This window comes from Cetorhinus maximus, chromosome 8, assembly GCF_964194155.1.
Source record: "Cetorhinus maximus chromosome 8, sCetMax3.hap1.1, whole genome shotgun sequence".
Classification (NCBI taxonomy): domain Eukaryota; kingdom Metazoa; phylum Chordata; class Chondrichthyes; order Lamniformes; family Cetorhinidae; genus Cetorhinus; species Cetorhinus maximus.
In genome coordinates, this window is record NC_135886.1 from 81,914,583 (window position 1) to 81,928,456 (window position 13,874).

General features: G+C 46.1%; 1 protein-coding gene across 3 annotated transcripts in view; it reads left to right on the plus strand.

Moving 5' to 3' along the window:
• The window catches only part of tyw2 (tRNA wybutosine-synthesizing protein 2), a 32,950-nt gene that overhangs the window by 6,236 nt on the left and 12,840 nt on the right, over positions 1–13,874 (plus strand). For all 3 annotated transcript variants that reach the window (XM_078547172.1, XM_078547171.1, XM_078547174.1), the window contains exons 3-5: positions 229–397; positions 5,797–5,995; positions 8,463–8,613. In XM_078547172.1, the coding sequence (XP_078403298.1) occupies positions 229–397; positions 5,797–5,995; positions 8,463–8,613 (519 nt within the window). The remainder of the gene's footprint in view (positions 1–228; positions 398–5,796; positions 5,996–8,462; positions 8,614–13,874) is intronic.

Here is a 13,874-nt window from a genome sequence, read left to right on the forward strand (position 1 = left end):
TTTTGACACCTGGCTGATTATTCTATGAGCAAATATTTGACAACAGAGTGGGGTTCAGTGGGACAAATAAAATTATAGTTTATTTGAACTTAGCATCAGATTTTTAAAAAGAGACCCATTAAACATTAAGATTTGCAGAGTGCTGTTAGCCCATTAAATCTGCAGTCTTCCTTCACCCTTACATCAGAAGGTGTTGTTAACCTCCTTTAATTTTATTCCTCTTAACAGACAGTATTTGGAGACAAATGGCATTTTGGACACAGCCTATCGCCTCCAGAAGCAACTCGATGGCTCAGTGGCATTGCCTGTGCTTTGCAATAAACTCAGTCAGCTCCACCCTCTCAACCTGGGTGATACTGTGGCTCCAGGAAGTACTTGCACTTTCACAAAAATGAAGGTAGGATTTCCCTCCCCACTGGCATACCCAACAGCTCGAGTGTTTGAGCTTTCACAAATGTTGGAATAACAAAGGCTTGGAAAGCGATTGCAAGGAACTGGTGTATCATTTGGCAGTTGCTTTGAGAAATAACTCAAGCAAGGTAAATTTATGAACTGTATACAATAAATACACTAGCATACACGTAACCCACAAAGTTTGCAAACCAAATTGGTGAAAAGTGGATGACTTAGTTCCTGTTCATCACTATTAGCATCATATATGTAACAGCATTAATTTGATTTGTTCAGAATAAAGAAAAATTAACATTTTGGTGAGTTTCATTCATGGCGAATGTTCTAAATATGGAGCTCCTGTCAGTTTACACTGTGGTGGGACACACTACTTAACTTGCCATGAAGAAAAAAGCAAGGCTTTTGTTTACCCTCCTTGTCATTACATAGCCTCAGTTCCTTCAGTGACTTATTGAGTGTCACTAATTCAAAGATCAGGGACAGAATTTTTAGCTCGGTGGCGGGCAGGCGCCCAACTCACTTGAGTGTTAAATAAAGCACGTTGACATTGGCCAAGCGTGCCGACATCAATGCGCACTCTCCCGATATTTCACTAGGCAGACGCGCAATGGAGACAGAGACACGCCCACCATTAATTAAGTGGCCAGTTAGGGCCCTTGAGAGACCAATTGTCTCCAATTTTACGTAGCCCATGCGATTTTTAGGCTGTCGCATGGGCAGGCAACAATTTGCAAAACCTCGTCCACGGGCGGGATAAGAGGGGTCTGTGGCCTTGTCAAAGTGATTAGTGAGGAGTGCAGGATATCATGCTGCTGGTTGCTTCTGTGAACAGGACAGCTTCATTTCGCTTCAGAGCTGCATTCAGAGAATTTCGAGGCTTCAGTACAGGACTCAGTGTTGTTTTCCAGGCTGCCGGAGGATTCACACCGCATGGGCCCTTCCAAGTATCAGACTGTCTTCCCTCACCCTGGTAATGGGGATTGTGGTCTCCACTGGAGGCACATCCTCTGAGGAGGAGATAACCTGCCGAGCTAAAAATTCTGTCCCTGATCTTCCTCTGAGGAGGAAGAGAGGGCTAGAAGGGAGAAGAGACCCGGTGTCCCTATGCAGCTTCCATGGGAGCGATGTGTGGGAGGAGAGGCACAGGCACAAGGGGCGCAGAGGCAACAGGAAGTCCAAGGGGGAAGGGGCCGCAGAAGATGCCACTATCCTGCTGCCAGGGTTTACAGGAGGGGATGCAGCTACCTCAGTATGTCCAAGGTGCAATGCCAAAGGAGGCTCCGCCTTTCAAGGGAGACAGTGACCTCCATTTGTCAGAGGATCGGCCCTGAGATCAGCTCCGACTATGTGGGTGGACACCCCATGCCAGTGGCACTAAGGGTCACAGTGACCCTCAACTTCTATGCCTCTGTCTCTTTCCAGAGGTCAGTGGTGGATCTGTGTGGAGTGTCTCAATCAGCTGTCCACAGTTGCTGAAAGATAGTGACAGAAGCTCTGTTCAGCCGTACATTGACTTTCATTCATTTCTGCACGGACGAGGCCAGCCAGGCTGAGCGAGCCAGAGGCTTTGCAGCAATTGCTGGGTTCCCCCACGTCCGGGGTGCAATCGACTGCACACATGTGGCCATCAAGGCGCCAGCGGATGAGCCGGGTGCCTTCGTCAACAGGAAGGGATTCCACCCCATGAACGTGCAGAAAGTGTGTGACCACAGGATGCAGACTCTGCAAGTGTGTGCAAGGTACCCTGGCAGCTCCCATGATGTTTACTTCCCAAGGCACTCCTAAGTCTTGAGGTTCTTCAGTGCTCCAGCCCGACTGGATAGATGGCTGCTGGATGACGATGACTATCCCCTCAAAAGGTGGCTCATGACGCCTCTGCCACCTAAGAACAGAAACCGAGCAGCGGTACAACAGGAGCCATGCCTCCACAAGGGCGGTGTTAGAGAGAGCCATAGGTATTTTCAAGATGCGCTTCCGATGTCTGGACCATTCAGAGGTGCACTGCAGTACCCCCCAGACTGTGTCACTGATAGTGGTTGCATGCTGCGCTCTCCACAATCTGGCACTGGCAAGAGGGGATGCAGTGGAGGAAGAAGATCTTGACGCAGTTGCACAGGCAACAGATGATGAGTCCAGTAGTGAGTCTGAGGACGAGCACGTTGAGGAGATCACTGAGGTCATACACGCAGACTTGGGTAACCTACAAGGAGGCAGCGACATCCGGGAGACTTTGATCCAACGCTCCTTCAGCTAGACTACCAAGTAAGAACCACCGCCACATGCCAGGGCGGCAGGCCCCATACTCGATCCCTGACAGGACCATTTCCTTGGTCAACAACATACACTACGTGCCTTTGCAATAAAGTTTCAGGAGACACACTTTGAAACATTGCTGAAATTAACATTATCCATGAAAAAATGTAAAGAAAAATGGGAGAACAAAATATCACGGACTGGCGTGGGAACCCCACACCACCTCATCCTCACACGTTACGAGCAGGAGGCCCTGGAGCTGGAGAGACACAATGCACCTTGGTCAAGCGGCCGCAGTGAGGTTGGGGTGCCAGAGGAAAGTAAGAGTGCAGTGCACTGAGGTGAGAATGTCTGTTATTGCAATCATTCCATTATAATCTCTATATTGATGTGAGCCTCAAACCTGGAATCTCCATCGATAATCGAAAGATGAGGGCACCAATAGGCCGTGTTGTGCTTAAGATACTTTTAAGTTTTCACTTGCGAGTGCTACGTCCAGGTGCTCCTCCCTCTCTGTCACTGGCATTGGAGACAGCCTGCTCACTCTGTTGTCTTGTTGGTCTTGATGACCTTGGCGGGCGTCCTCTGACCTATGGAGCCTGTGCTGGCCCCGCATGGGAAGGAACGACCAGTGCCACGGCTGACATCTCCCCAGTTGCCACAGCCTCATCAGATGCCATGTCATTGGCAGAGGGGTGGAGGAGCTGCTGCTGTCATCTGGAGTGCTCTGAGTGGAGCCCGCAGAGACGACAGGCAGTTCGTGCGCCAACGTGAGGTCGCTCTGGACCTCCCTGCTCACCATTGATGGACGGGCACCTAACTGGGTGCCCAGCTGAGGTCATTGCCGGTGTGGGGGCTTGCAGGTCCGAGTGCATCCACAGGAACCCCTGATTGAGCCCCTGGAGGAACCTCTCCATGAGAGTCGCCACTCTCTCCATGGAGGAGGCATTGGCTCATCCATGAGGCTCAACACAGTGCTTATGTTCCGCAAGGACTTCTCTGCAATGGACACCATGACACACATTCCCTCATGTATCTCCACCAGATCCTCCTGCACCCTGCTGCACATCCAGCATCTGCTGCCTCATGGACGACTCCACAGACCCATCAGTAGCCATCGACTGAGCTTTGCCCTGGTCCCCAGCAGTCCTCCAACTGCTGGTGCCCTGGGCACTCTCTGCCTCCACTTACACCTCAAGTAAGTATGAAGTGCCCTCACCAATGTGCACCGATATTCTAGACGGTGATCTTATGCCCACCGAGGTGTTGGTATCTGCGCTGGTGCCTGCTTCACGGAGAGGGTGTGGTGCAGTTGCATGGTGAGCGTGGTGGTGGTCCTCAGGGGTCAGGGGTGGGCCTTCACGCTTCTCATGACGACTGCTTGCTGGTGAACCTAAAAGGGAGAAGAAGGACATGTCATTAGTTTAAGTCATGACACTGTCACTGTGCATGCCTAGCACCCTGATGAGACTGAGATATGCACCATGGTGCCCTCGTGTTTTGATTATCAATGGGGATTCCAGGCTCGAGGCTCACATCAATATAGAGATTACACTGGAATGGTTGCATTAATGGACATTCTTACCTCAGTGCACTGCACTCTTACCTTCCTCTGGCACCCCAACTTCACTGTGGTCGCTTGACCAAGGTGCATGGCATCTCTCCAGCTCCAGGGCCTCCTGCTCATAGCGCGTGAAGATGAGGAGGTGTGGGGGTCCCCCATCAGTCTGTGACCTCTCAATATTGTTATGGGATGTTTTCTCCTGAAAGGACAGAGGAGCATTGATTAGTCCACTCTCTACCTGCAGCGCCATTGCAGCCTGGCCAACCCCACCTGAGGAATACCTTGCAGGGCACAGCTGATTCGTGACCCTGGAGCCACAAGGCACTCAGTCCAAGTAGCCAGGGTTCACCTCCTTGGCCAGATCCTGCCTCATTGAAATTTGCCACTCGCACTGTAACACCTCTGAGGTCCACTGGGGACTGGGCAGCTCTTACCTGTTCTGCAAAATGACCCATGCCAACATGGTACTCACCCTTCCCGATCGCAGGAGATCAGTAAAGTGCTTCCGGCACGGCACTCATGTGCCCCTCACCACGTCGTGGCTGCTGACCCCAGATGCCACCACATCCCAGGCCTTTTTGGTGAGGTGGGGGGCCTCCTCCTCCCGTCCCTGGGTACAAGGGTTTCTCTCCTCACTGCCACTTCGTCCAGGGGGTCAGTGGGGCACGCCTGAAAAACGCAGGGCTGACCTGCCCTCCTGCCTGCCGTGTCCACCTGCAATGGATTCCACTGTGCCAACTTCAGCGTCCTTTCGTGGCAGCCTTCCAGGGGCGGCCAAGGCTGCTTTTGAAATCGGCCACCGGGTCGCCATTGGACCCGGTGGACATCATGCCCCCGCCCCCCTGCCCCTTCTCGCTCATTCACAAGCCGCGTATCATGCTGGGCAGGCCTTAATTGGCCTGCCAGCATAAAGTTGCAGAGTGCTGCCTATCGCAGGCAACGGTCAGCTTCCCAACTGCCCCTGCCGATCCTGCACGCCAAGGGCAAAATTCTGCCCCAGGTGAATCTTTAATCTGTGCTGTGTTTTCTGATACAGCTGGGGTAGCAACTGAGGTCTTGCAGTTATGGAGGAATGCTTTCAACTCCTGATTTGTATCCACAATGACTTGCTGGAAATTGATTGTATATAGGAGCGTGAAATGAGAATATGAACAGGCTTGGCTGATCAGGATGGCCTCAGTAGCTGAGTACCAGTTGGTATTACTTATCTGGGCTCACACATGAAAAATGACATTGGAGTGTTGCCTAAAAGTGCGAAATTGTACCCAGATAAGAGTCAATGTTTTCCAGAGTAAGGGGGAAAAAACACGTCTGGCATGGTGGTGAGTGCTCTTTATTTAATGGAGCATTAGTTAAACAGGAAAGTAGCATGAATGAAGGCATGGAAGTATGGCCAGTACTATGGTGATAACCTCTAGCCAATTTCCTACCTAGTGGACAGCAGACAATTATGTTGCAGTAAATAACTGACCTCTTTTAGTAACTTCAATTCTGTTTTAAATATATCTCCTATAATCAATTGTTATATGCACCTGCTTTTCTCTCAGTACTGCTTCCTAATCTTTCAGAACCCAATATCATCCAAGAAGTCTTCAGTAAAATCCTGCCACCAACGACTACAGGAGGAGCTCTCTGAGTTAGTGAAGCGTAGTGGAGTGCTGTGGAATGACCAACTGAGTCACGACCTGCCTCAAGTGTGGAAGAGACACGGTGACATGATTGTTCTGAATGAAAATGCATTCCAGGCAGATATCTGGAAAACATTGGGTAAGACTTGAGGCACAAACTGTTTGTAGAGAACATTGCATCATAAATTATTCTGGTAACCTCAGTCCTAGGGATATTACTGTGATTTTTCTTTGGATTATCTTTTTGCTAACTCACTATATTTTCTTTCCTCCTCAATTCACTCACTAGACAAGGTCAGCAAAGAGTGTCCACCAATGCTTTCCTCAACTGGTCTTTGGCATGCAGCCAGGAATCTGCTAATATGTTTTTCTTTCTTGAGGGACCTCTGCATTGCTATGTAGCTGAGAGCAGTAATGAATGACTAAACCACTGCCCAAACTATATGAGCAAATTTATAAAAGTCACAATTGGATAATTTGCACAAACATACTTACTTACCTCCTCCGACTTTTTTCTCATGCTTTGGAACTGCAAAGGTAAAGTGCAGTGTGCGGCCTCATGCACCATTGGCGAGGTGGTGGCATAATAGTATTGTCACTGGACTAGTATTCCAAAGACCCAGGGTAATGTTCTGGGGACCTGGGTTCGAATCCCACCATGGCAGATGGTGAAATTTGAATTCAGTAAAAGTCTGGAATTAAGAAATGACCATTGCTGATTGTTATTAAAACCCATCTGGCTCAATAAAGTCCTTTAGTGAAGGAAATCCGCTGTCCTTACCTAGTCTTGCCTACATGTGTCTCCAGCAATGTGGGCAATTAGGGATGGGCAATAAATGCTGGCATAGCCAGTGATGCCCATGAACAAATAAAAAAAATATTTTCTTCACTGCATTGTGCATCCAGCTGGATACAAGAATAATGCCATCACATAATATTGGAGCAAATAGCAAGTTGGAACCTCAGATGGGTGAAAATATAGCCGGGGTATAAGGTATACTCGTATCTATTTATTTTCACTAAAATTAGTGGAGGGTAAAAAATACAAGCCCAGGTGCTTTGTTGCAGGGATGGAATAAAGATCAGTCAGAATCATGCTTCAGCTGCTCTTGACCATTTGCTAACGATCCTTGGGTAGCCCATGTCGAGGCCTGGAAGGTACACAATCCCAGAAATGGTGAGAGATAAAAATGATATTTTTGATACAAACCAATCTATTTTTGATCAACAAAGACAAATAAATCCCTTTAGATGCTGTCAATGACAGAATTTAGGTGTTTTAATGTGTGAGGTTAGTACGTATTTCTTTCCCCTCAGAGTGGTTGTCCCAATTTAAATTATTTCCAGCAGCAAGCTTTCGTGGATTTGAAAAATAAAGATTATTTATTGTCACACACTTGCCCTGGAGGTTTTAACATGATGTCACATGCTACCACACATGTGCGCGCACACACACAGAGCAATGAGATACAGATTAAGAAGAAAACAATACAATTACAAGTTGCACTGATTTCAGTCTCTTTCATAGCAGGCCTGTAGTTTCTCAGTTGAATTGATAATTTAGTTGGAGTGGCAGTCTTGAAAAGCAGTGGAATCTCAGTAAGCTGCGATGCTTCTTGTCGTCAAATTTCCAGGATGCTGCTTCTCAGATGAATTTGAAGTCAGAACAGGTTAGGGGGAGATTCCTTTTCCCTCTTTCAAGGTTTTACCTTGGCTGCGCTATCTTGCAGCTGGTTCGATGGCTTTTCAGATGATGTTTCTGATTTGAACAGCTTCTGCTGTTATTTTTTTTTTAAAAAGATAACAAACTTGGGCTACCTTAAATCATGTGACTAATTACAGGTCCAAAATTGTCCTCCTAGAAAAGAGTAGTGGGCTGTTTTTCTTCATATCCTGTGTTTTAGCCTTTCGCACATTGAGAGCTTTTGAGAAAGCCAAGGTCGTTTTAATTGAGTGACCCGTTCAATTCAAATTACTGTTTGAATGCCTTTCATGAATAGGACAATGAGTTTTGATTGCTCTTATGGGCCGGGATGACAGATTGGCTGATATGTGATAGCTTCGTTTTGTTTACAGTTCATCCTTGACAAAAAAATTTGAGTTTCACAAGTAGCTGAGATTGTTCATATTTTAATGAGATATTTGCTGGGTTTCTGTTCTGTCTGGAGTCGATAATGCCAAAGTCACATGATATGTTGTCACCCATCTTAAAAATTGTTGTGTCAATTTTAAAAATATAGTTTTAAAACTCGTAATATCTTCATGCCTGCACTGGAGATGAAAGATGCTTAAAAAGACTTCAGTTGCTCAATATATAAAATATATATAAAATATAGTATGCTATTACACTCAAGGGGCAGAATTTAATCCAGGCGACGGGGGTCTGGCAGAGCAGAGACAGAGAAAATAAAATCAGGTAAAGTCTCCATGTGCTTTGTCTATAACCTTAGCTGCAGAGTGATTCATGACATGGGGGCTGAAATGAAGGGAGGCAAATAGAGTTAAGTAACATGAAATTCAAAAGCTGTTATTTTTATTGATCCTTGACATAGAACTAAATTAACTTTAAAAATGCCCTGGCTTTATCTTTGTTCCTTGTGTTGCAGAGCCAGAAGTATGGATGGTGGTTGCTAATGCACTTGGAGCAAAACGCATTGCAAAAGCTGGCAGAGTATCAGCTGATGGCTTTCGGACTCCAAAGGTGACTTTACTGCTGGGGGATGATGCCTGGGTTCACCACATTGACAACAGCATCAGGTCAGAGCAGAATAAATAAACTTCAATTACAACCCAACTCCCAAAGAACTTAAAAGTTCATTGTATGCACAGGCAACATTGCTAATAAGTGTAGGTGCCCTGACTGGCTTTTTCTCAGTGATGATCCTTATGTGTGTAAAATAAATTTATTCCATAAATTAAACAGACTTTAGTAATTGTGGTACAACATAGTGTCTTGCACTTCACAGAGGCAGGAAAAGATTTAACCTGAGATTCTTCTGACTTCTATATCTCAACTGTGGAGATGAAAATGGTCTATGCCAGCAACATGAAACAAGCTCAAAGCAAATTGGTGACTGATTTTTCAACATGCCAGTTTTTATTATTCATTGATTTGGAAAATGTTTGCCAAGATTTTTAATTTCAAACCAAGTAAATGTGACCATTGGACTAGGAAATGATTTCCAAAAAGAGTTGAACTATCATTGTGAACTTAAATGGAAAGAAGATTGGGTGCAGTGAAAAATCAGTTGCTGATTTGCTATAAGATGCTGGCATTGACCAAATTCACCCCCTGTATCTTTAGGAGAGACTATGGCTAGGATTTTTCAGTCGGCATGCGGGGGCAGGCCCGACACGCCGGCGCGTAAAATGACATCGGGCATGCGTCCCGACGTCATCACGCTGTCTCGCGATGTTTCGTTTGGCGAACGCGCACCGATAATTAAAAATCCTGTTAAGGCCATTCACGAATTAATTAATGTTAAGTTAACGCTGCCCGTCCAACTTTACGGTTGGTTGGTTGGTTGGTTGGTGGGCAGGCGAAAAGGCCAAGCGGCCTTTACATTTTTTAGGAAACCTCATCCACGAGCGGGATTAGGTTTCCTAAAGCTTTTATGAATTAAATAAAAAGTTTCCCTGAAAAATAAAAATATGTCCCATCTCATGTGACACAGTCACGTGAGGGGACATGCTTCATTGAATTTTTATTGATTTTATTCATTATTTTCAAAAGCTCTTCAATCTCCCTGAGGCAGCTCCGTGCCTCAGGGAGATTGAAGCGCTCTTTCGCATGCATACGCAAAAGAGCACTGGCCCCAACTCTCCCTCCTCCCCCTGCTCGCACAGGTAGCGCTGAGTGCTACCACTCACATATTACACTGGGTGGGCCTTAATTGGCCCACCTGCATAAAATGACAATGCTCACCTGATCACGGACAGCGGTCAGATTCCCGACTGCACCTGTCAAGCCCACCGGACGCGGGAAAAATTCTGCCCTATGAATAGAGGTCAAGAAGTTCCTACATCGGGAAAGACAATAATTGCACAGTGACTCACCCATGGCCTCTATTGTGTTAACTTGTAGCTGAAAGTTGAGAGTAGTACAGTATGGTACAAGTGCAGTTAAACATGTAAGGACAAAAAATAGAGAAATGATTCGATGAGAAGCAGAACCTTAAAAACAGTGTTCCATTATACAATATAGTGCGGTGGAGAAATAAATGGACCAATTATTCAAAGTTGGCAGTGTGATCCAGCATTAATGTATGGTGCCATGTAATGATGGGGTGAAATTTCAGTTTCACACATTGAGTTGTGATTTTTAACAAGACCTGAAGCAACAGCTAAGTGTTTCCTTACTAGCAGGAAGGAAGTGAGGGTTATCTTCAGCCCCTTCCCCCAATGGTCAGTTTCTGCATTGGTAGATTTAGGGAAGCAAGTTGTTTTTCCATGCACTTGTGTACAGTTGGACTGTGGAAGACTAAGTGAGAAAAAATGCGGCAGAAAAGGAATGAGTTTACCTCAAGTGAGCAGACAGACATTTTATCTTTAAAAATCATGAACAATCTATCCACCAGCAGCAAGTCAAAGTGATCATGGAGAAATATGACCCTGAACCTGAGACTGCATGCTGAAGAAAGATTTTTACCAGAAATGATGAGCAACTATGTAATTACTGTAAAGTCTCTTAACAACCTTTTTTCTTTAAGTCAACAAGATATGGTATCACTGACAAAGTGAGTATTTACTGCCCATCCGTAAATTGCCCTTGAGGCGGTGAGTCACCTTCTTGAACAATTACAGTCCACGTGGTGAAGGTACTCCCACAGTGCTATTAGAAAGGGAGTTCCAGGATTTTGACCCAGTGACAATGAAGGAATGATGATAAATTTCCAAGTCAGGATGGTGTGCGACTTGGAGGGGAGCTTGGCGATGCGCCTGCTGCACTTATCCTTCTAGGTTGTAGCAGTTACAGATTTGGGAGGTGCTTTGAAAAAGCCTTAACAAGCTGTTGCAGTGCATCTTGTAGATGATACACGCTATAGCCACGGAGTGCCAGAAATGGAGAGACTGAATATTTAAGGTGATGGATGGGATGCTGATCAAGCGGGCTACTTTGTCCTGAATAAGTTTATAGGTTCTTAAGCATTGTTGGAACTACATGTATCCAGGCAAGCGCAGAGTATTCCATCACACTCCTGACTTGTGCCTTGTAGATAGTGGAAAGGCACTGGGGAGTCAGGAGGTGAGTTACTCGCCACAGAATTCCCAACCTCTGACCTCTTGTAGCCACAGTATGGATAGTCCAGCTGGGTTTCTGGTCAGTGATAACTCCTAGGGTGTTGATGGTGGGGCATTCGATGATGGCTGAATGTCAAAAGGAGCTGGTTGGACTCTCACGTTGGAGATAATCATGGCCTAGCACTTCTGTAGCATAAATTGTACTTACCACTTATGTTGAAGGCTGATGTTGCCCAGGTCTTGCTGCATGTGACCACAGACTGCTATATTATTTGAGGAGTTGCAACAGGAACTGAACACTGCAGCCTTCAGTGGAAATCCCCACTTCTGACCTTATGTTGAAGGGAAAGTCATTGATGAAACTGCTGAAGATGATTGGGCCAAGGACACTCCCTTGAGGAACTCCTGCATCAATGTTCTCAGTCTGAGATGACTGAGCTTCAACAAACAGGACCATCTTCTTTTGTGCTAGGTATGACTCCAGCCAGTGGAGAGTTTTCCCCCCAATTCCATTTCACTTCAATCTTACTAGGGCCCTTTGATGCAAAGCTGGTCAAATGCTACCTTGATATTAAGAGCTACCACTCTCACCTTACATCTGGAATTCAGCTTCTTTGTCCATGTTTGTAGCAAAGTTTTAATTAGGTTTTGAGGTCCTGGCTAAACGTAAAGTGAGGATCAGTGAGCAGTGAATAAATGCTGCTTGATACACTGTCAACAACATCTTCCATCACCTTAGTGATGATTGAGAGTAGGTTGATGGGACGCTAATTGGCTGGATTAGATTTGTCCTGTATTTTCTGGACAGGATATACAGTTTTTCACTTTGCTGGGTAAATGCCAGTGCTGTACTGGCTGGGCACAGCTAATTCAGGAGCACAAGGTTTCAGCACTGCAGACAGAATGTTGTCAGGGCCCATAGCCTTTGCTTAGCAGTATCCTGATATCACATGAAGTGAGTCTATTTGGCTGAATACTGGCACCTGTAACACTGAGCACCTCAGGAGGAGGCCGGGACAGATCTTCCACTCAGCACTTATGGCTAAGGATGGTCACAAATGCTTCAGCCTTGTCTTTTGCACCAATATGCTGGGCCCCTCCATCAGTGAGGATGAGGATATTAATGAACCCTCTTCTTCCAATTGTTTTATTGTCTACCACTATTCACGACTATATTAAAAACAGAAAATGCTGGAAATACGCAGCAGAATCCGTGGAGGGAAAAACCGAGTTGATATTTCAGGCTGATGGCTTATCGACCTGAAGCACTAACTCTGTTTCTTTCTCCACAGAAGCTGCCAGACTTGCTGAGTATTTCCAGCATTCTCTGTTTTTATTTCCAGTATTCAAAGTGTTTTGCTTTAATACCATTCACAACTATAAGAGCGAGGAGGTTAAAATCAGTAGATTCCTGGCTGCAAATCCATTACCTACTTCTGAAACACAGGAGCCTATAATTTTTTCTCAGTTTACCAATTCCTCCAGGGCTTTTTCCCCACTCTACCTCTGCAACTTCCTCCAACCTCAGCCTAACATCCAATTGTCCTTCAGTTCTGGACTCCAGTGCAGTCCCCAATATTCTTCACTTAACAGCAAAGCTTTCCTCTATCTAGGTACCACATTCTGAAACTCCCTCCTAACAATCTTCTTTTCTATGGACTCACTATCTGTTGTGATGTTGCTTTCAACCTAGGACATCACAGCAAACTCAATCCTATTCTCACTTGACACCTATTTACTGAGGACAATGGTGGCACCCCTACTGCTCTCAAACTAAGATGATACCTATTGCTCTCAAATTGAGAATTGAAGACCAAATCTTGGTGGTCTTTAAAGCTCAGCTACTCAGTGGATTGATTCACTGAATGATCAGCGAATATCAAATTTAGAATAGACAATTCCAGGAATTAAAATAAAACCAAAAAATACTGTAAATATTCAGCAGGCCTGGCAGTATCTGTGGAGATAGAAACATAGTTAACTGCCCAGATCTTCCAAGTAGCAGCAGCAACATGATTAGATAGTTGCTGCATTCGTAAATTCCTCTAACTCAACGCTGCTGCGCATTTCTGCCAGGTCTTCCAAGCCTGGGTTCCAAGCGCAGCGCAGGGTCCATTGGAGAACTCAGTCGGAGCAGTCGGGTGAAGACAAGATACACCCCCTTTTTAGGGTACCTAGCTGCCGAATAGTAAGTTCCAGTTTGAATGTTAGTGAATGGGTAGGTGTGTGAGATAAGTAGGTAGGTGAGATAGGTAGGTAAATGGGCAGGGGTCTGGGTGGGTAAGGGTTAAGTGGATAGTGGGATAGCTGGGTAAGCTGAGTAAGGGCTACGTGGGTGAGGTGGCTGGGTGAGATGGGTAAATGGGTGGGTAATTGGGTAAGGGGTAGGTGGATGAGTAGGTAGTCAGGTTGGGGGAGGTAGTCAGGTCAGAGTTTTCATCTTGTGTGATCAGGAGGATAGTCAGGTTGGGTGGGTAGTCAGGTGGTTGGTAGGATAATTGGGTCAGGTAGGGAGGTGTGGTCAGGTCAGGGGGTAGTAGGGTGGTCGGGCGGGTAGTCAGGTGGTTGGAGGGGATATTCGGGTGGTTTGGGTGTAGTCAGGTGGGGCTGTGAGGGTGGTCAAGTCGGGAGGTGTTGTTGGGTCAGGTCAGGGGGTTGAAGGGTAGTCAGGACGGCGGGTGGTAGTCAGGTCTGGTCGTGGGGGGGTGGTTAGCAGGATAGTCAGGAGTGGGGTGGTGATTAGGGGATGTTAGACTAAGTTTTAATGTCTAATATTC